General features: G+C 44.8%; 2 protein-coding genes across 2 annotated transcripts in view; one reads left to right on the top strand and one right to left on the bottom strand.

The window, feature by feature from the left end:
* Positions 1-688: 688 nt before the first annotated feature.
* LOC131520066 (antigen WC1.1-like) lies at positions 689-19083 on the top strand. Its single transcript, XM_058743802.1, has 12 exons — positions 689-1461; positions 1555-1872; positions 7782-7874; positions 7952-8266; positions 9638-9952; positions 14806-14847; positions 14934-15248; positions 15478-15510; positions 16082-16219; positions 16609-16701; positions 17588-17725; positions 18806-19083. The coding sequence occupies exons 1-12, from the start codon at positions 1113-1115 to the stop codon at positions 18922-18924; spliced, it is 2268 nt and encodes a 755-aa protein (XP_058599785.1). The 5' UTR covers positions 689-1112; the 3' UTR covers positions 18925-19083.
* Positions 19084-20535: 1452 nt separating this feature from the next.
* LOC131483895 (scavenger receptor cysteine-rich type 1 protein M160-like) overlaps positions 20536-23387 on the bottom strand; it is a 68418-nt gene continuing 65566 nt past the window's right edge. Inside the window, 1 exon segment of the mRNA XM_058682257.1 lies at positions 20536-20907. Coding sequence (XP_058538240.1) covers positions 20614-20907 — 294 coding nt within the window. The 3' untranslated portion in view covers positions 20536-20613.

Raw genomic sequence — 23387 nt, 5'->3', positions numbered from 1 at the left:
CCCACCCTCCCCTCCCTCCCACTCCCCATCAACCCTCAGTTCTCAGTTTTTAAGAGTCTCTTATGCTTTGGCTCTCTTCCACTCTAACTTCTTTTTTTTTTTCCTTCCCCTCCCCCATGGGTTTCTGTTAAGTTTCTCAGGATCCACATAAGAGTGAAACCATATGGTGTCTGTCTTTCTCTGTATGGCTTATTTCACTTAGCATAACACTCTCCAGTTCCATCCATGTTGCTACAAAGGGCTGTATTTCATTCTTTCTCATTGCCACGTAGTACTCCACTGTGTATATAAACCACAATTTTTTTATCCATTCATCAGTTGATGGACATTTAGGTTCTTTCCATAATTTGGCTATTGTCGAAGTCGAATGCTTAACCGACTGAGCCACCCAGGCGCCCCACAAGGTGGCTATTCTTATGTCCTAGGGTTTCAAGAGAGTTGGCTAGAACCACACCCTTCCTCTCCTGACTCTCTGAGCTCTCTTAACATCCATACTCATCTTCTTTCCCATGTAGGTCACCTAAGAAGTTCATGGAATATTTTGCATCCAAAATTATCAGAAAGATAAAATTTGAAATCATAACTGTGGACTGGTTATAATGTCTATATTTCTAATCTTGAGCCATCAGTCTGTCAACAGGTTGTCATGCATTCATGGATACAGCCCTCATGATTTTCCCTATCCTCAGCCACTTGAGGATTGACTCCCAGGAGAGAAAGCTGACCAGAATTTGAGCCCCGCAAGTCTCAAGGATGACTTTCTAACCTTGTCTGGCTGATACATCTCTACTGTCTCATAGCCCATGTCCCTCTGGGTTGGTTCTGTTCTTCATACCTTTGTACTTAAGTCTGAATGCCTATGTATTATGCAGTTTCCTTGGGCCAAGACTTGTAGATGAGGAATTCACTTCTCTAACCAACCCCAAAATGTATTCACCTACTCTAAATAGTCTGTCTTCAGAAACTCACTCATGGAGGTCCCATTCTGCCACCAACTGTTAAATCCTTTCTTCTGTGCCAATGCCTGGGAAAAGAAAAACATTTTCCTTTGACATGTCACTGTCATATACCATTGTCCATGACATGTCACTTCTAATTGCCAAGCCAGAATCATGAATATTTACCTGTGTTTGTTGTTGTTGTTTTTTCTCCTAGGATTTGTGCGTCTAGCTGGTGGGGATGGACCCTGCTCAGGGCAGGTAGAAGTGCATTCTGGAAAAGACTGGACTCTAGTATCTGATGGGAACTTTACATTCCTCACTGCCCAGATCATCTGTGCAGAGCTGGAGTGTGGCAAAGCTGTGTCTTTCCTGGGAGATGTGTCCTTCAGGGAGTCAGATAGACAAGTGTGGCCTGAAGAATTCCGGTGTAAGGGGGATGAACCTGAGCTCCGCTTCTGCCCTAGAGTGTGCTGTCCAGGAGGTGCTTGCCACCGTAGGGCTGTTCAAGTTTCCTGTTCAGGTGAGATGCAGAGCAGGACTTCAACCTCGCTGCATACTCTGCTGGGGTAAGAAAAATATGAGATCTGACCGAAACCCTGTCTTCTCTTACTAGCGTACACGGAAGTCCGGCTCATGAAAAATGGCACCTCTCAGTGTGAGGGACAAGTGGAGATGAATATTTCTGGACATTGGAAAGCCCTCTGTGCCTCACACTGGAATATGGCAAATGCCAATGTTGTTTGTCAACAGCTTGGCTGTGGAGTTGCTATCTCTGCTCCAAAAGGAGCATACTTTGTGGAAGGAGGTGATCAGATTTGGAAAGCTCGATTTCACTGCTCGGGGGCTGAGTCTTTCTTGTGGAATTGTCCTATGACTGCCCTGGGCATTCCTGATTGTGCTCATGGAAACACAGCCTCTGTGATCTGCTCAGGTAAGAGACAGGGAAAGGCTAACTGCTACTCAGGATGCTCTTTGAGTGAAATGTACCTATGAGCAAAGAGTGTGGAAAAATTATTTTAAAAGTGAGAAAACCCATGATAAAATATGGTTCTTTTCATTGCTATTTGCCTTTAGGTCAAGGCAAGGAATTTAAGAGGGATATCTGTTAAAATTAACACACTGTTGGGACGCCTGGGTGGCTCAGTCGATTGAGCGTTTGGCTTTCGCTCAGGTCATGATCTCGAAGTTCGCTGGTTCGAGCCTCATTGGTCTCTGTGCTAAAAGTGTGGATCCTGCTTCAGATTCTCTCTTCCCCTCTCTCTCTGCTTTCCCTGCTAGTGCGCTGTCTCTCTCTCTCTCAAAAAATAAACATTAAAAAAAATTAAATTAACACTATTATTTAAATACATCTGAGTATTTACAGAGAAAGTATGTAAGTAGTAAGTGTGTAGCTCGATGAGTCATAATAACATGAACGCCATGTAACCCCAACCCAGATCAACAAAGAGATCATTAGCACCCCAAAAGCCACATTCATACCCTACCAATCACTATCCCTGCCCTCCTACCTGAAGAAAACCAGTCCCCTAACTTCTATGCTATAGGATAGTTTTTTCTATTTTGAGCCTCATATAAAATCATATAGTATGTTTCATTTTGTGTCTAACTTCTTTGATTCCATACTATGTTTGTGATTCATGCATGAGTTATTTATAGCAGTGCTTCCTTCATTTTTTATTGTAAAGCGTTCCATTGATTGACCATGTGACCAGGTATTGATCCGTCAACTGATGGTGGAGTTTTGATTTATTTCCAGTTCTTAATTATTGCAAATAGTGATGTTACAGATAATTGTGACAGTGACTTGTGGTGCAAATATGTATGTATTTATTTTGGGTGTTTAACTCTTGCCTTTTTATTTTTGCTCTTTTAATGGTGTTTATTGATAAGCCAAGTTCTTAACTTTAACAAGGTTTAGTGTGTCAACTTTCTTTTTTTGGCACACGATGCTTCTTATATCCTTTTATTAAAAAAAATTTTAAATGTTCATTTATTTTGAGAGAGACAGAGTGCGAGTGGTAGAGAGGCAGAGAGAGAGGGAGACACAGGATCCGAAGCAGGCGCCAGGCTCTGAAGCTCTCAGCACAGCGCCTGATGTGGGGCTCGAATTCATGAACCATGAGATCATGACCTGAGCTGAAGTCGGATGCTTAACCCGCCTGAGCTACCCAGGTGCCCCTTCTTATGTCCTTTTAAAGAGAACTTTAAAGATCCTGAAGATATTCCTCTATGGTATTTATAGAACTTTAGTTACCTTTATTTCACATATAATTGTATGGTCCTAGAATTGATTTTCATGTGTGATAAGGGTCAAATTTCATATTTTTATCAGGATACCCAACAGACTCAGACTCTTTCCCTGAAAAGACACTTTTCCCCACTGCAGGGCCTCCTTTGTCATAATGAGTCTACGCATGTCTGAGTCTTTTTCTGGACTCCATTCTCTTCTATTGTATCCTTATTTATTCTGGCATTAATACCCCCATTCCATAATTATTGTAGCTTTGTAGTATGTCTTGATACGTGGTAAAGTTACTCCTTTAACTTCATTGTTTTTCTTCTCAAGTGTGTGGATCATTTGTGGTCTTTTCCATATATATTTTATTTTTAAAAATGTTTATTTTTGAGAGAGAGAGAGGGCATGCATAAGTAGGGGAGGGGCAGAGAGAGAGAGAGAGACAGAGAGAGTGAGCAGGGGGTGGGAGAGAGAATCCCAAGCAGGCTCCACGCTCAGCATGGAGCCCAATGGGTGGCTTGATCTCATGAACCGTGAGATCATGACCTGAGCCAAAATCAACAGTTAGACACTCAACCAACTGAGCCATCCAGGAGTCCCTTCCATATAAACTTTTAAAATTAGCTTGTCATTTTCCACCAAAAAATAGCTTGATGATCGAGTCCAACATGGTGACATGTGAAGTTGCTAAACTCACCACCTCCCACGTATACATTTTTCTAATTCTCATAAATGAGGTAGGAGTTATCCTCTCTCTCTTTTTAATTATTTGGAAGATTGAGTGTTAATTCTCTTTTTTTCTGATGTATTAAACTTTTTAGTTTTAACTGAACACAAACTTACAGAAAAGTTGCAAGAACCATAAATGTAAAAATCTGGGACATTGGAAGAAAGGTGAATTGCAGACCATTTCTCTATAGGGATGCAGAATTCATGAAGAAAATGTTAGCAAGTTGAATCCAGAGATGTACAAAAATGAATGCACCACAACCAAACAGAGTTTTCCCAGAAATGCAAAGTTAGTGTAAAATATACCAACTAACAAAACTAAACAAAAAAGGAACCATGTAATCTTTTCATCAGATGTGGAAAAGGCATTTGAAAAGATTTGAGAACAATGCATGAGAACATCTCCTAGCATATTGAAAATAGAAGGAACTTTCTTCAGTCTACAAAGGCCTCATAAAAAAAATCTGGTGCAAATGTCACACTTAATGGTGAAATATTGAAATATTTTTCCCTCAGATGAGAGAGATGATATTAATATCTATCACCATTGTTACCCAACAGTTTACTAGAGCACAAAAAATTTTTAAGTATAAGAATTAGAAAGGAAGAAACAAAACAATTATTTATAGACTGCATGATTGCAAGAAAACCCAAGAGAATCTACAGTTAGATTATTTGAAGTTATAGTCTAACTATAACATTGCTAAGTACAAGCCCATGCACAAAATATATGCAAAAAATAATTTTCTTAATAAATAGTATCAATAAGTAGAAAATAGATAAAAAGCTGTACTACTCACAAAAAGATCAAAACATAAAATACTGGGGAGAAAGGCTAATCAAAGACATAAAAGATCTTTAAGAGAAATTAAAGAAGATGTAAACAATGGACAGACACACCATATAAATGAGTTGAAAATATTAAATATTGTCAAAGTTGGTTACCTCAAAATTCATCTGTAGATTAAATCCCACCTCAATCAAAATGTAATCCTGTTTTTTTTTTTTAAGCAAAAATATTTTAAAATTTCGGCTTTCCTGAGGTGTCACTGACAAAATTGTAAGACATTTGAAAGGTACAATACGGTGACTGGATATGCATATACATTGTGAGACGATTCCCCCATTCTAGTTAATTAATACAGCTTCAGCCTCACACATTTATCTTTGTGTGTGTGTGTGAGAACATTTAAGTTCAACTCTTATAGCAAATTTCAATTATACAATATGGTGTTATCAGCTGTCGTCACCGTGTTATGCATTAGACTCTCAGAACTTATTCATCTTATAACTGGAAGTCTGTACGTTTTTATAAAACTCTCCCTATTTCCTTCACCCCACGCCCCCTGGCAACAGCTTTTCTATTCAATATTTCTATGATTTTGATTTTTTTTAGATTACACATAAAAATGATATCATGCACTACCCATCTTTCTCTTTCCGACTTATTCCATTTAGTATAACGCCCTCACTATCCATCCCCGGTGTCTCAAATGACAGAATTTCCTTCTTTCTCATGGTTCAATAATATTACATTATATATATGACGCATCTTCTTTATCCATTCATCTCTTGATCAATTAGCATTGTTATAATTCTATTATCTAGTTCACAAGCCTTATTCAGAACTTCACAACTGTCCCAAATACATACTTCGCGGCAAAAAAAGAGGTGAGGTAATATGCTACATTCAGTTGTCATACCCCTTAGTCTTCTCTAATAAAGGACACTTCCTGAATCTCACTTTGTATTTCATGACATTGACTTATTTTTTAGAGAGACAGAGCATGAGCAGGGTGGAGGGGCAGAAGGAAAGCGAGAGTCTTTTAAGCAGGTTCCATGCTCAGCATGGAGCGCAAAACGAGGCTCGATCCCATGTACTGTGAGATCGTGACCCGAGTCGAAATCAAGGGTCAGACGCTCAACCGACTGAGTCACCCAGGCGCCCCATGACATTGACATTTTTTTTTTTAAATTTTTTTTTTTCAACGTTTTTTAAAATTTATTTTTGGACAGAGAGAGACAGAGCATGAACGGGGGAGGGGCAGAGAGAGAGGGAGACACAGAATCGGAAACAGGCTCCAGGCTCCGAGCCATCAGCCCAGAGCCTGACGCGGGGCTCGAACTCACGGACCGCGAGATCGTGACCTGGCTGAAGTCGGACGCTTAACCGACTGCGCCACCCAGGCGCCCCAACATTGACATTTTTTTAAAGAATACAAGCCAGTTATTAGGTAGAATCTCCTTCCAATTTGAGTTGTGGCCATAGTCAGGAGAATGAAATCTTGTACAAGCATGGTAAATTGATATTAGATTCCATCCTGCATGAGTGCAAATTGGATTTGTCTTTTTTCAAAGTAGAGATTATTTTACCATGTTGACAGTGATTTAAAAATATTAAGATATTTGATGTTAGTGGTAGGTATGGGGTAGTAGAAAAATACAGTTTAGTAGAAGAGCAAAAGACTACAAAATTCCTGGCAGATAATCTGGCAATATATATCTTAGTATATCCTATACATCTTTTAGATGCATTTTTTTAAAATAAAATTTTTAAAAAGTTTATTTATTTTTGATGGGGGATGGCAGGGACAGAGAGAGGAAGAGAGAGAATCCCAAGCAGGATCCATGCTGTCAGTGCAGACCCCGATGCGGGTCTTGATCTCATGAAGTAAGATCATGACCTGAGCTGAAATCAAGAGTCAGACGCGTAACCAACTGAACCACCCAGGCGCCCCCACAAACATTTCATTCGTGGTAATTTAAACTCCTTGTCAGGTAACTCCAACAACTGGATACCCTGTACATTTCTTTCCAATGCCTCTTTTATCCTCCTGGATTTTTGTCAAATCTCTTCTCTTTTATTCCCCGTTATTATTATTTTTAGATTTTAATTTTTCTAATGTAATCTCTACCCCAGCGTGGGGCTCCAACTCATGACCCCAAGACCAAGAGTCTCATGCTCTACGGGCAGAACCAGCCAGGTGCCCCTCTGCCTGGGCATTTTTGATTGGCAGACATCGTAGATGAAACATTATAGAAATCCTTCAGAAAGGATTTTACTTTGCTTCCTCCTGGCACCTGTTTATGGCCAGATCATCTTATTTAAAGGAATTGCATAATTAGATGCTGTGCAGCTATCCCAGTGAGGAGTAGTCTACTTTTAGTTCAGTTTTCTTTCTATGGTTCAAGGGCTCTGGTTAATAGGGTGCCTCCTCCTTGGCTGACCCTCAATTATTCTTTTATTCCCAGAGCCCTGTGAGTCTGGCAAAACCTGTGCTGAACCTTTTGGCATCTTCGCTAGAGTCTTGGAATTGACAAAGGCCTCGAGGGGAAGTGGCTCACCTCTGGCCGTCTTTTCTCTTAGAGCTTGGCTCCCCAAATTCTCACTGCCTTGGTAGATCTTCAACGCTTTCAAGCAGTACTGATATATTGCCACTTATTTATTTTAAGTTTATTTATTTATTAGGAGAGAGAGAGAGAGAGACAGCGTGAGTGGGGGAGGGGCCGAGAGAGAGGAGAGAGAATCCCAAGGAGGCTCAGTGCCGCCAGCGCAGAGCCCAATGAGGGGCTTGAACCCATCAACAGTGAGATCATGACCTCAGCCAAAACCTAAGGGTAGGACATTTAACCGACTGAGCCACGCAGGTGCCCCGATACATTCCCACATTTTACAATTCATGCTTAGTGCCTCACTTGGCTTGAAAGACAAATCTTGGCCTTGTCAGAAGCAGGAAGTGAATTCTACAATTATGATAACATTACTCTCACGTAACAGCTTTCATCTCAGACCCCGGCCCCCGGTTCCATATTTAGTTTAAGTCAGCTTCCTGTTCTCCAACCCTAGTAACCCTCTGACCTTGCTGTTTCTGCAGGAAACCAGACCCAGGTACTGCCCCAGTGTGACAACTCTGTGTCTGAGCCGGCGGCCTCTGCGGGCTCACGGGAGAGTGCTCCCAACTGCTCAGGTAAGGGGGGTCCCACCGGACCAGAAAGCCCTTCCCGTTTCCTGTTCGATGCCCCAGTGGCCTGATTCTCCCCTCAGATCACAGACAGCTCCGCCTGGTGGACGGAGGCGGTCCCTGCGCTGGCAGAGTGGAGATCCGCTACCAGGACTCCTGGGGCACCGTCTGTGATGACAGCTGGGACCTGAACGACGCCCACGTGGTGTGCAGACAGCTGGGCTGCGGCGAGGCCCTCAATGCCACGGTCTCCGCTCACTTCGGGGCGGGATCAGACTCTATCTGGCTGGACGACGTGAACTGCACAGGAAAGGAGTCTCACATTTGGAAGTGCCCCGCCCGGGGGTGGGGGCAGCACGACTGCAGGCACAAGGAAGACGCCGGGGTCATCTGCTCAGGTCCGCCCGCACCCCGTCTGCAGGTTGGGCGAGGAGGTGGGGGGCTCTGCAGGAGGGGAGGCTGAGCCCTGAGGGGGTGTTGCTGAAAGGGCCAGAGGAGAAGAAAGCTTCCTGCCCCAGTGCCGGGCTTTCTAGCAGATGTGAAGATTAGATGCTTTCTTTTCCTCCTGTGGCAGCTGGGGTTGAGGTCCTTCCTTCTCAGCAAGACCTCCTGACAGCCATTTCCTACAGTTTCCATTCGAAAGCAGGGCCCGCTCTTCAGTTTTCCGTGGCGGCAAAGTCTTGAGGTCCCATTGCTGTTGAAATGCATGACCACACCGTTAGTGGTAGAAACCACACAAATTTATTAAATTAAAAAACAATTTTTTTTAACATTTATTCATTTTTGAGAGTGAGACAGAGCGCGAGTGGGGAGGGGCAAAGACACACACACACACACACACACACACACACACACACAGAATCCAAGCAGGCTCCAGGCTCCGACCTGTCAGCACAGAGCCCGACGCGGGGCTCGAACTCACGGACCGCGAGATCATGACCTGAGCCGAAGTCGGACGCTCAACCGAGTGAGCCACCCAGGCGCCCCACAAATTTATGAATTTAGAGTTTTGTTAGAAGTCTACCAAGGGTCTCGCTGGGCTCCAACCAACGTGTCAGCAGGGCAGCATTCTTTCTGGAGGCTCTAGGGGAGATTCCTTTTCTCCATCTTTGCTAGTTTCTTAAGGCCCTGTGCATTTCCTGGCTGGTAGTTAGCTCCCTCTCTTTTTCTTCAGGCTGACCACGTTGCTCCCTCTGAGCATTCTTCCCATTCTTCCATAGTCACGTTTCCCTCTGACTGAAGCTGGAAAAGTCTTCCCGGTTTTAAGGATGTGATTGGATTTGGGCTCACCTGCTTAACCCACACTATTCCACTATGGTTATATTCCACATATTCCATTATGGTTAATGTCAACATCCCAAGGTCCTTAACTTGATCACATCTGTGAAGTCTCTTTTGCCATGTAAGGTAACATATTTACACAACATCTTTGAGGGGGCATTATTCTGCCAGCATCCCACTTTCCACACTCTCTTTCCCAGACTCTGTTAGAAGTTTTGTCAGGAAGCAGGATTCAGCTTGCCCTCCGTGGAGAGTGCCCTCTCTGTTCATAGTCCATTGCGTCATTGTGGTGGAAATAGAAAGACACAAACAGACAAAAGCAGGTAGAAGGCAGACAGATTTCAGCCTTGTCATCCCGTGGGTGCTTCCTCAGCAGAGTCAGCCATGAATGTTCACCATCCCTGGCATGGAGAGAAAAAAAAAATCAAGAGCATTTGAGTGGAATGTTTACTGTGGACTGTTTCCCCCTCTCTCTCCTTTCAATGTAGACTTCCTGAACCTCAGGATGGTGAGCGAGGACCAGGAGTGTGCCGGGTGGCTGGAAGTTTTCTACAAGGGGACCTGGGGCAGTGTCTGCCACAGCCCCATGACACCCATGACCTTGTCCATCATCTGTAGACAGCTTGGCTGTGGAGACAATGGGACCCTCGACTCTTCTGTAGTTCCCAGGGAGGGTTCTAGACTTCGGTGGGTGGATCACATCCAGTGTCGGAAAACCGATTTCTCTCTCTGGCAATGTCCTTCTGGCCCGTGGAAACACAGATCATGCTCTGCAAAAGAGGAAGCTTATATCTCGTGTGCAGGTAACTTAATGTTTCTATGTGTCCATCCCAGTCCTGCAGGATGTTGTTAGTGAGATTTTATGTCTTGGAATCTAAGGGATGGGTTCAGTATGAGACTACAAAATGAAGTTTGGATGATTATTTGATTCACATGTTCCAATGTTGTTTTGAAGGAAAAAATAAGGAAACCTGTGCCAATAGGAGTTTACATGAAAGGTACCAGAAAGAATAAGTAATACCCTGATAAACTTTCTAAGCAATTGCTAATTAATTAGTAACAGTTAATTAGGAATAGCCCAACAGGTTAAAGTAAAATCAATCCTGATTGTTTTTCTTTTTTTTTAAGAGAGAGAGAGAGAGAGAGAGAGAGAGAGAATGGGTGTGTGTGCCTGTGTGAGTGGGAGAAGGGCAGAGGCAGAGGGAAGAGAATCTTAAGCAAGCTCCATGCTAAGCCCCGACTTGGGGCTCTATCCCACAACTGTGAGATCATGATCTGAGCCGAAATCAAGAATTGGATGCTTAAACTACTGAGCCATCCAGACACTTCCTGATTGATTGGTTTCTTGAGCTGATGGTATTTTACTCTGGAATGCATTGACACCAGTCAGACTAGTTTTTCAGTCAGTCTGTTGGTAGATAGTAATTGAGTGCCTTGTAGGCACAAATTTATACTGCGTACAGGAGGATGGAGAAGAGAAGAAAATGTAGTCTCCGCCATCACGGAGCTTACAATCCAGCGTTGAAAACTCTTGTTCGACAAAAATTTCATGAAGAGCTAGAAAGTGCCATGGAAGTGTGGAATTGGGGTAAGAGAAGAACTCATACTTAGATGGAATCCTGAAGGCTGAGTAAAAGTATGTCAAAGGAAGAAAGTGGAGAGATCACTTGGGTCAGTGTAGGTACTGAGGTGGGAGGAAACATGGTGTCTTTGAGGCACTGAGAAAAATCCCATCAGGACCAGAGCAGAAAAGAGGGAGGGAGAGCGGTACAGGGTGACCTTGGAGAGCGGAACAGAACCAGAGACCTCTCTGAGGCAGGGCCCAGGAAGACATTCCTGTTTGAGAGGAATTTGCTTATCTTCTTGGCTGCTGCATCCTGGGGAACTGAGAGGTCAGTGACCTCATGCCCCCATGTCTTTCTGCTTGAATTAACTCTTCTCAGAGGCCGTAGGATCCCAGTCTTCATGGCTGATCCTGTATCCTCTGGGCCTTTCATTGACTACCATGTACTTAATCTGTCCCCTTCACCCCGCTCTCCCAAAATGTTCTGCAGAGCCTGCTGGAATTTGGAGCCCGACATCTTCAAACTCCCTTATGCCCTCAATGTTCCCTTCACTTTCACGTTGTGATCAAAACCCGACTTTTCCCTGGGAACACTGATTTGCCTGTCACCTGGAGGCTCTTTGTTTCTCTCTCAAAAACACTCTTTTCTTTGGGCTGGGACTTGGAGGAGGTATGCTCCTGGCTCGCAGGTGTCACTTTCAACAACTCCTCTTCTGTCTGTCTTCTCAACACCCAACTGCTGGAAATTCACACCACGAGACAACACCGCCCACTGCTTGCGCTTGTTGCTGTCATCATCCTAACCTTCTGGCCACTTCCCCTTGTCCACCGAAGACTGCAGCATCACGCTTACCAAGTTGTTCATCTCTGTCTTACTCCTGGAACCAGTGGGGGGGTCCTTCAATGCCCTTAAACACAACCAAGACATCACCCTGGCCTCGCAGTTCGTTGACTTCCTCATTTCCAGGCACCTTTCCTTCCAGCCTATCTCTGCCTATGCAAACACTACTGACCACCAATAACTGTATACCTGGAAATCTTGATTTCTGTATTCCAGTCTCTGGCCAGTGCCTCTTAAACTTATGGCTCCTAACCTAGAATGCTCCATTTCAAATCATTTCTCGTCCTCCTGGAGATGCCCAGTCTTTCCCCCTATCCATTTTTCTTACTTTTCTAGTCTTCTCCATGTCTGCACATTTTTTTTTTCTTAGCCAAACGAGATAATATGATCCAGCATTGTAACCATTCGCCTTTAACTTATTCAACTCCCTCGCCTCCTCTTTGTCAACCTCACCTGGCAAACTCCAGATCTGGTTAGAGTACTCCTTGTCTGCACTTGACTAACGGAAAGGTGGGAAAATGGCCCACAGTCGTGGCGCCAGTCTACTTTGGAACTCACGGACAGTCTCTAGTGGGCATTCCCCAGTGTCCCCGGAGTCCTCCAATATGTGGGCTTGCCCTATCTTTAAAATTATATTTTACATGTTTTCTGCTCTCCACACGTTGTCAACACCTGGATCCCCACCATCTGTTCTCAAGTCATGATCTTGCCTCTTACCTCGCTAAGAAATTAGAACAGTCAGCTGTGAACCCCTCATCTCCCTTTTACCAAATCTACTCACTTGTGGTCTCTGTGCGCACTCTCTGCTTGTTTGGCTTCCTGGCTCAGTGGCCTCAGTCCTTACCTTAGGCCAGGTCTTCTGCTCAGGCTGTGGGGCCTAATGGCACTTGTCAAAGTCTTCACTTCCGTTATGCCCTCTTCCTTGTACCATCAACTTCCTCCCTGTCTCCTGGTTTATTCTCATCAATGTATATATGGGCTTGAGTATCTCACATCTTGAAAAATACCTGCGGAGTTTTCCTTGACTCCAGTTCCCTTACTAGCTGCTGCCCATCCCTCTTCTCGCCCCTCCTCAGCCAAGTTTCTAAAAGGACAGTCAGTGGGGCGCCTGGGTGGCTCAGTCGGTTGAGCGCCTGACTTCGGCTCAGGTCAGGATCTCACGGTCCGTGAGTTCGAGCCCCGCGTCGGGCTCTGGGCTGACAGCTCGGAGCCTGGAGCCTGCTTCGGATTCCGTGGCTCCCTCTGTCTGCCCCTCCACTGCTTGCAGTCTGTCTCTTGCATTGTCTCAAAAGTAAATAAACATTTAAAAAAACCACGTAAAACGATGGTCAGTAATCACTCATTGTCTTCACAATTTTCTGTCTTTTACTGGTCTAAACTCATCCCAGTTAAGTGGTAGGGTCCACCATTCCTCCGAATTGGTAAGGTAATGAAATGTAGCAAACTTTTCTGTCTTCATTACTCATGACCGTTTGGCAGCATTCAACAGGCTGACTTCTCTTTCCTTCTCATTTAAAAAAAGAATTTTTTTTCTTAACGTTTATTTATTACTGAGAGAGAGAGAGACAGAGCATGAGCAGGGGAGGGGCAGAGAGAGGAGGAGACACAGAATCTGAAGCAGGCTCCAGGCTCCAAGCTGTCAGCACAGAGCCCGACGCGGGGCTCGAACTCACAAACCGCGAGATCATGACCTGAGCCAAAGTCGGACGCTCCACTGACTGAGTCACCCAGGCACCCCTCTTTCCTTCTCGTTTTTAACCCCTCCTGACAGTCACTCTACCTCATTGATCGTTGTTCCAATTCTGCCTCATTGCTGTTCTTATGCTTACAGAGTTGTAACTCCTGTGCTCAGCCTCTAGATCTTGGAGACTCTCAGGGCTCAGTATCAGACTGTCTATCCTTCTTAGCTATACTCCCTCCCTAAGGCCCATGGCCCAAACAGCGTCTCTGCACTAACAATTTTCAAATATATACCATCACAGCTGATCTCTGTCTTTAATACAAACTCATATAGTCCTTTGCTACCTGACATCTCCACTTGAGTATCAGCGGGCTGCTCAAATTTAGTCTAAAGCAGAATATTTGAGTCCACCTTCTCAATTCCTGCTCCTGATTTTTCCTCCCCTCGGTATTCCCCATTTCAGTTAACATCGCTACGATTACTCAGTTACTTAAGCTCAGTATATAGGAGTCAGCCTTAATTTCTCTACTTCCCTCACCCTCTACTTCCCATATGATAGCAAGTTCTGCTGACTCTGCCTGTAAATATATCCTCAGTGCTTCTATACCTTCCATTGTCACTATCATCTTTGTGCCTTATCATCTGTCAGAGAGAAGTTTAAAAAATTAGCGTTTATCCTGTCTCTTGCTTATAAACCTCCAGGGGCTTCATGCTGAACTTAAGGTAAAACTCAGAGTTCCTATACTGATTGACAAAGCTATATATGATCTGTTCCCTACCCATCACTCAGTCTTTTTCTGGGAACACTCTTCCACTCAGTCGGTACACATATTGACTCTCTTTGTGTCCCTGAAATAGCCAGGCCTGCCGGAAGTCAGGGAAGGCAGGCTGGCCATCCTTTAATGCCTCGGTATTCTTTTACCAGGCAGATGGCACTGTTCATCCGAAGACCTCACACTAGCTGTTCTCTCTGCTTTGCTTACTTGTCAACTTCTCATCATTCAGTTTTCTAAAAATGTTTATTCATTTTTGAGAGACGGAGACAGAGTGTGAGCGGGGGGGCGGGGAGGGTCAGAGAGAGAGGGAGACACAGAATGCGAAGCAGGCTCCAGGCTGTCAGTGCAGAGCCCAATGCGGGGCTCAAGCCCGCGAACTGTGAGATCATGACCTGAGCCACCCAGGTGCCCCTCCTCATTCAGTTTTTACATTAGATGTCATTTCCTTGCTGAGACATCCCCTTCACAATTTAAATGCTTTTACCTCTCCCAAAATTCTTTATGACCTACTTCTGATAGTCTGTGTGTGTGTGTGTGCGTGCGCATGTGTGTATTTTATTTGTTGTGGAACGTGGAGAGTGATAAACAAGTAGACAGATAAAACAATTTCAGGCGGTGTTAAATGCTATGATTTGGTCAACGTCTCAGTAACTCAGCCCATTAGATTAATTCCGAAGACTGTTATTTTCCCTTGCCATGTGGACTGAACCCAGGACTTCAGATCATCTTGTTTGGGGGCAAGATCGCTCCCAGCTGTCCCTGACCTAGCACTTCCCCATTGTCTGCTTCTGCAGGAATGAGACCCAGGAGCTGTCCAGCAGCTGCCCCCTGCACAGGTACATCAGTCCCTCCTGCCTCCCCTGCTGGCTCCCGCCTTCCCACCAAGGGCGGTAACCAAAGGTGCTGCTTGCTGCCTTTTCAGACCAAGAGAAGCTCCGACTCAGGGGAGGAGACACCGAGTGCTCAGGGCGAGTGGAGGTTTGGCACGATGGCTCCTGGGGCACAGTGTGTGATGACTCCTGGAGCCTGGCAGAGGCCGAGGTGGTGTGTCAGCAGCTGGGCTGTGGCTCTGCCCTGGATGCCCTGCAGAGGGCGGCATTTGGCCCGGGAAATGGGAGCATCTGGCTGGATGAGGTGAAGTGCAGGGGCAGGGAGTCCTCCCTGTGGGATTGTGCTGCCAATCCCTGGGGACAGAGCGACTGCAAGCACGAGGAGGATGCTGGAGTGAGGTGCTCTGGTGAGCGGTTCTGGTTGAGCTGGGGCAGGGGTGGGCCAACGGGGTGGGCCAGGGTTGTCCTCGGAAGTTTGCATTCTGAAACCATCGAGGTGCTGTGAGTCCCGGATGGAGGGGTGGGGGAGGACTCCACATTGATGTTGTGGTAATCGAGGGGTGATTTCAGGGACTAAGGTGGGGAAAATGGACGGCCCTGCACTCTGGCCAATTCCTGTACTGTTTTTCCCTCTAGGTGAAAGAAAAGCATTGCTGTCTTCTATAGCAGGTACAGTGCCACAGTATTCAGATTCTGGGGACTTGTTCTGTGGAATCTGACAGAATTAGCCAACTCAGAAAAAGAAAGATACTGAGGAGCCATTGGCTGGTGGGGAAGTCTTAGGGCATTTTCCTTGGGGAAGCTTTCCCTTCGTTGGCCCATTGCGCCAGAAGTTTCTCTTGCCCTGGGGCCAAGGCAGGCTGGTTCCCGTGCTGCAGGATCTCAGGATTTCCCATTTGTCTGTTGAGTGTCACTGCTCAGAGGCAAGATGCCTATTTCAGGAGCTGTTTGATGCTCTGGTCTGGTGAAGCCCAAAGAAAGGGAGCTGCATTTGTGTGGCTTGGTGCTCAGAGGCTGTTGCAGCAGGGAAGCTCTCTGATAATCCTAGCGCTCCCTTGGACCTCACTGGAGTGGAGTTGAATTTATCTCAGGACAAGGCTTGGAGTGCCCACCAGGGTCGTGGTCAGTCCTGTTATGTCTGAGTCTGGGACTTCCTCATCCTGGGCACCTCTGGAAATGCTAAAGGAGTTTCCCGAGGCCCCTGCCCTTCTCCAAATTCTATTGGTTTTATTCTCTTTAGGGACCAGACCTGGCCCAAATCCTGTCCGTGGCATCTTCTCCCTGTCTGAGATGCTCTGCTTCATCCTGGGGGCCCTTCTCTTCCTGGTCCTCATCATCCTGGTAACTCAGCTGTACAGATGGAGAGCAGCGAGCAGAGGTGGGCTACAGGGAGTACTGGGTAACATGGAAAGTGTGTGGAAGCAGGAGATGGGGCCAGGCGTAAGGGGTGGGGAAGACCGTGTTTGAAAAACTCCAGCTGCTCTACGTTGAACTGTAAAGGCTGAATCTATAGAGGCGTTGAGGGTTGGAGTGTGAACCCTCGTAAGTCATGGCTTCTATGTGAGACAGGAAGGGATAGGAGCTGAGCTGTGGACACAGGGTAGGCAAGGGAGAAGGTGCAGATATGGTGCACGGGGTTGCAGACTATGAAGGCATCCTGGCAGCCCCGAGGGCTTCTCTACCTGTGAGCCTTGGGAAGAACGATTAGCCTGTTGGTTCAGGGATGAACTCAGGTGGCGATCTCTCACTTGCTGGTGGTTTGCTCAGCCTTATCCAGTTTCGAAGATGCTCTCAGTGAGGCTGTGTACGAGGAGGTCGATCATCTTGTGACAATGAAGGAAGATCTGCTGGGCGGCACTGGTGTGTATCCCTACTTTGCTTTCCTGGGACTTCTGGTCCCTGCTATCTGCGAGCCACGTCTTCTCAGAACATGCCAGACCCCATACGTGCCCCAGGCTCACAGAAGCAGCCCCTCCAAAGGCTGCAGGATGAGCCCCTCCTGAGCCCCTGTGAATGCTGAGCCTTCTCTTTATTCTACGGGAGGCTCGCCCACTCCAGCATTTCTTTTCAGCCTTACCACAGGTCCCACGGGCGTGAGAAGGCATGTTCTGCTTGTTTTGTGATGTTTGTCTCCACATTAGCGTCCCTGGCAGAGGACTCAGTGACTACCCTGTCATATTACACTGGGGATGGTGAGGAAGACAGTGACTTTAAATCTGCTCCAGGTAGTACGGGTGGATCTGCCTTGGCTGGATATTAGGGGCAGGGGGCTTTCCCTCCTAGGGATGAGATCCAAGAGGGACCGTCTGCCTTTGACTAGGATTAGAGAGGTCTCTTCTCTCCTCCTTCTCTGGTTGCTCTGAGCATGCCTCACGTTGAGGCCGGGCTCTCTGTGTTCAACACCATCCTCATTCAGTCACAACTCACACACACGGTTTTGAAAAAATATCGTCTGGAAAGTGTAACTGACAAAATATTTAGTAATCCATTGGTGTAAGAGTTTCTCTGAAGTATGTAGTTTTAATAAGGGAATATTGAGGTGTTTGGATCATTTTTCTGGCTTATGGACACATCAAAGTGAAATATATGACCTTGGATGAGACCTGTTAAAACAGGGAGTGGGTAGTTAGTGCCTCTGCTTTAGCAGCCTTCAGAATCTCTGCAGCAGAAGGATTTCAGGTATTTCCTAGGCCAACCCATTTACTGTGGTTTCATCTGACCCCCTTGTCTGCTCTTAAAACCCCAGCTCAGGGGACTGACACTCCTGCTGAGGATTATGATAATGCTGAAGAGGTACCAGTGCCTGAGGCTCTTCCTGCCTCTTGGATGAGCGAGGGGGGGGACGTGCCCCCCGAGGAGAATGGGATGATGGCCTCTCAGACAGGTGAGTGGGGTTAGCTGATCTCCTGTAATCTTTTGTCTCTGTCCTGGAAAGGGTGAATTTGAGATCCTCATTGCCCGCCCTTCCTGTAGATTCAAAATTTGGATGACCTCATATCCTTCAACCATCTTCCTTTCTTTAGTGCTGGCACATTCCTTGGGGAGGGAGGAATCACTCTGTGTTCTTGGTATCGGAGTCTCCATAACTTCGTCTTTCATGTGCTTGCATTAAGACTTATAGATTAACTTACCAAATCCAAAAATAGAGCAACTGTTCTAATAACATTGTTGCACTGTCTCATATGTGAAAGGCATTTAGAGATGTAAGAAATATTGGAATACTGGAATTTTTGAGGCATTTTGATCATTTGAGATGCTCTGTAATCATATGTTAGCCCTAATATGTACAAAGTCTATGATATAGGGTGGCCTTGAGTATTAAAGCCATGGTGATGGAGTATAGAGACTGGATTTGTGGGCAGTTGTCTGTGGATAACTGGAGCCAATCTGCTCCAGACATTTCAATGGTCAAATGAAGACATTCATTCTCCAGAGAAGAGTATTTTTCCATCTGAAGGCCCATGTGATTCCTGGAGAGGTGGCATTTATGGAAGGAAGGATCCTGTGATTGTTTCTATGGGCATCTGGGGACACAAGAGCAGAGTTGAACCTCCAGTGAGGACCTGAGATTTCTCCTAGGTCTCCTGTCCTTTTCCTTCTGAATTCAGACCTGTACATTGTGAGAGGAGAAATTTTCATGTCCCTTCTTATGATTTTCACCATTCTTGGGCCATCCATTTGCTGAGAAACATGTCTTCAGAGAGCCCCTGTGTTGGCCATAGATCTGTGATAACAGCATTTCCCAGATAAGCTGAGGCCCCAGAAACCCATATGGACTGGATTCTGATAGGATAACCTTGATATATTTTTGCTATAACTAATATTAAATTGTCTGAGCTTCCTTGAGCATTACTGGGTCTCCAGGGATGCTTTGTCATCACTACTTACTTAACTTGCTTCCACCGTGGGGCACTGTCCTATCACTTTGTCACAGTTCCAGTCAAACTTCTCTTTACTGTTTCAGGCTCTTCTCTGCAGTTCTCTGAAGAGGTAGCTGGTCCTGGGAAAGAAGATAGTCCCTGGCTGCTCCAGGGGGAAGAGGGTGACCTGGGGTATGATGACGTTGAATTAAATGCCCCTTGAACATCTACCATGGTTTTCACCTGATGTTGCGTTAAAAATGAGATAAGGCCTAAGATATTCTAATTGCCTGTATTTCAATAGAGTAGTGCTGCCCTATAATGGTATTATATGGAAATTACTTAAAATGAAATATTCTGAATAAAGTACTTTTTGCTTTGATGATAATTTAGCAAGTTTCATGTTGATTCAGTTTCTCCCAAAGGAAATACAAGGTGAATAAACTGACCTGTTTTCTCACTTCCTCTATAGGCTACTCAAGGCATTACTTTGCCCAGCCTCTCAAATGTTCCAGGTCTCTCTTTCTTAGACAGGGGACTCTAAACTTGGTCCATACTCATACCCTCGTTCTTACCAAGCCCAACCTATTATACTTAATTGATGGCTCTGGATGTTGTTGGGGGGCGGCGGTCCAACCTACACTCACTTTTGCAATCTTCATAATTTTTGGCAGGACATGGGGATTGGAAGATGCTCAAGGATTCTCCTGGTGCAATATACATGGCCATTTGCCATAGGAAAATGATGAATTCAATGATGGAATAAAGTATGCCCACCAAGATTATTATATTTTACTTCTGATGCATGATGTCAACAAAGGCCAAATAGAAAGCTGGCTACTATAAGTTTTCAGTTTCCCTTAGTTTTTCAGTTTCCACTAACATGTTCACATAAGAAGCCATAATTTTTGAGAGATTTGACATTCAACCCAGGACCAAGGATTGAATTCTTTCAAATCTTGAACTCCATTGTAGGGAAGGTGGAGTTCTGCTAGATAATGAGGATGGAGACCAATACTTGTGCACTTTTCTTGATAACCCACCTGGCTTCATAGTCTTCCCACTACTTTCCAGATCATTTAGCATCCTTAAGGCCTGCCTCAGTGCTCTGCTCACCATCTGCAGAGCTGAATCACTGGGATGATGAGGACTGGGGAAAGAAGGTCCCCTAGGTTGGTAAAGAGGATCCCAGGTAGGGAAAAAATGCCAGGGAAAGGAGCTGAGCCTGAATTGTTGTCTGAGGAGAAAAGAGGGCCATGAGATTTTAGAGAAGGCCATAAGCCCAAGAGAATCCCCCTTATCCCAGTCACCTCCTGAGTCCTCAAGACCATGAAATCACCGTTCAGATACAGTGGATTTGTCTGAATCCCAAGATGTGATCGACCTAGGTCCTGCCCTGAGCTGTGTCAACTCTCTTCTGAATCTGGTTCTAAGGGAATTTTATAAAATTGAAGCCAGTAAATCTTTGGAGCATTGTAGCTGTCATAACTTAATAGGACTATGAACACCTTATCATTAGGCCTTTCCTATACTGAAATGGTCAGTTTTCCCAGAAATATGTAGATTCCATAGTGCAGGTCCCTAAAAATATGGGTGTCTCGTCTTTGACATAGTTCAGGACAGAAGAACCACTTACTTCCATGAATGGGGGAGAATGGTTGTCCTCACACCTGGAGAGAAGAGAAGGAGAATGGGATCACTGTATTGACTTGGCCTGGAAAAGCCATAGGCTACACCTACATCAGAGTCCTATTGTTCTCTCCCAGATCCCAGGTCAAGCAAGAGCCTCTCCTGTATTTGTACTGAGCCAGGGCACAATACAAAGTTAGTACAGGAAGTACTTCTGGATACAAACTCACATGTCCTTGGATCCTCACCCAATACCCTGGTCCTTCTACTCAACCAGAGCGCCTCATTCCAGCATTGTTTCCTGCTTGCAGTCGCTCTGTCCCCAGGGATTGGCAGCACAATCCCACAGGGAGGACTCCCTGCCCCTGCACTTCACCTCATCCAGCCAGATGCTCCCATTTCCCGGGCCAAATGCCGCCCTCTGCAGGGCATCCAGGGCAGAGCCACAGCCCAGCTGCTGACACACCACCTCGGCCTCTGCCAGGCTCCAGGAGTCATCACACACTGTGCCCCAGGAGCCATCGTGCCAAACCTCCACTCGTCCTGAGCACTCGGTGTCTCCTCCCCTGAGTCGGAGCTTCTCTTGGTCTGAAAAGGCAGCAAGCAGCACCTTTGGTTACCGCCCCTGGTGGGAAGGCGGGAGCCAGCAGGGGAGGCAGGAGGGGCTGATGTACCTGTGCAGGGGGCAGCTGCTGGACAGCTCCTGGGTCTCATTCCTGCAGAAGCAGACAATGGGGAAGCCCTAGGTCAGGGACAGCTGGGAGCGATCTTGCCCCCTAACAAGATGATCTGAAGTCCTGGGTTCAGTCCAAGTGGCAAGGGAAAATAACAGTCTTCGGAATTAATCTAATGGGCTGAGTTACTGAGACGTTGACCAAATCATAGCCCCTTTAACACCACCTGAAATTGTTTTATCTGTCTACTTGTTTATCACTCTCCACATTCCACAACAAATAAAATACAGACTTGTGCATACACACATGCGCGCACACACACACACACACACACACACACACAAACTCTATGAGAAGAAAGACTCTGCATGCCTTATTCACCTCTGTGTTTCTGCTGTTAGGACAGTGCCTGGCACATTCTTCAACAAGCATGCATTGAGAACCTTTTCTAAATACTATCTATAGGGGCTTGATAAATATGTATTGAATGAATGGATGAATAAAGTCCAGTAAAATATGATTTTTTTAAATTCTTGTTAATCAGCAAAATAACAAAGGAAATTAATGGTAATGGTTTGTGGTCATAAATATTGCATCTTAAGAAGTAATTAGTTCAGGGGCGCCTGGGTGGCTCAGTCGTTTGAACATCTGACATCGGCTCAGGTCATGATCTCGCGGTCTGTGAGTTTGAGCCCCGCGTCCGGCTCTGTGCTGACAGCTTGGAGCCTGAAGCCTGCTTCAGATTCTGTGTCTTCCTCTCTCTGCCCCTCCCCCACTCATGCTCTGTCTCTCTCTGTGTCAAAATAAATAAATAAATAAATAAATAAAATAAACATTAATTTTTTTTAATTTGAAGAAGTAATTCATAAATTCATATATCACATATCTAAAATATTCTTATTTGGTGCAATTGATATAACACCATTACATACAGTAAAATAAATTGAGATGTAATAAGGTTTTGAATGTTCTCTAGTGAAACTATACAATTATTTATAGAAAAATAAAATTGATTAAAAGTAATTGTGGTATGAAGAATGGCATTTGAAGCATTGCATTAAAGACAGAAATCCTAAAGGTAGAGGATTATAAATTTGATCACACAACAGCCCCTTAACACATGCATAACCCCAAATACATTAATACGCAAAAATGGGGGAAATATTTAGAAAATATGTAAGACAAATAGTAAATGATGTCAGTTTATAAAGAATTCCTATAAGTCAGGGCGCCTGGGTGACTCAGTTGGTTACACATCTAACTTTAGTTCAGTTCCTGATCTCTCAGTTTGCAGGTTCAAGCCCCGCATAGGGCTCTGTGCTGACAGCTCGGAGCCTGGAGCCTGCTTTAGAGTCTGTGTCTCCTTCTCTCTCTGCCCCTCCCTTGCTGTGGTCTGTCTCTCTCTGTCTCTCAAAAATAAAAGTTAAAAAAAATTTAAAGAATTCCTATAAGTAAACACTAAAATGAAAAACATTCTAAAGAAAAAATAGAAATGTTATGACAGACATTTTAAGGTTACAGTATAAGTACAGTATATTTTGGTGTATAGGATCAATATGGATAAAAACATGATATAATGCACTTATGGCAAAGTTATGAAGAAAATAATGCTCTCAGTTAATGTTGAAAATCAAAGCTGATAGCTATTTTGATGGCTATTAGACAATATATATCAGAGGCTTCAGAATGGTTATCTTGAGGAAATAATAATGGCTTTTCTATTTGGTCAATGTAGATGTTCATAAAAATTCCATCACAGTATTGTAATTGAAAATATAAATATACAACAAATGGGATTAGAAAAATAAGTTATGATTCAGTAATACAGTGTAATACTGGCAACAATACAAATGACATAGAAGATATTTTAATTGACAGAAAGAAATTTAAAATATATCGTTAAGGGACTCCTTAACGCTTACTTAACGCTTTACTCAGTCGGTAAAGCGTCCAACTTTGGCTCAGGTCATGATCTTGCAGTTTGTGAGTTCGAGTGCTGCATTGGTCTCTGTGCTGAGAGCTCAGAGCATGGAACCTGCTTCAGATTCTGTGTGTGTGTGTGCGTGTGTGTGTGTCTCTCTCTTTCTGCCCCTCCCCCACTTGTGCTCTGTCTCTCAAAAATACATAAACCTTAAAAAATAAAAAAAATATTGTTAATTTTGAAAGTGTATATAAAATTGTGTACTTTATGATCCAATTATGAGTGTGACTGTGTGTGTGTATGCATGCACACACACGTGTGTAGAGACTGAGATGTGCCCTCTATTAAAGCAGAGATTTAGTGTTCAGAAAGAATCTAAAGGGAGCTGGCAGACCCTGACTTGTCCTGTACGTGGCGGGCTTGGGGAATATTTGATGACCTTTGACACCATGATACCAAAGT

This window comes from Neofelis nebulosa, chromosome 8, assembly GCF_028018385.1.
Source record: "Neofelis nebulosa isolate mNeoNeb1 chromosome 8, mNeoNeb1.pri, whole genome shotgun sequence".
NCBI lineage: Eukaryota > Metazoa > Chordata > Mammalia > Carnivora > Felidae > Neofelis > Neofelis nebulosa.
This window is presented reverse-complemented; position numbering and strand designations above follow the sequence as displayed.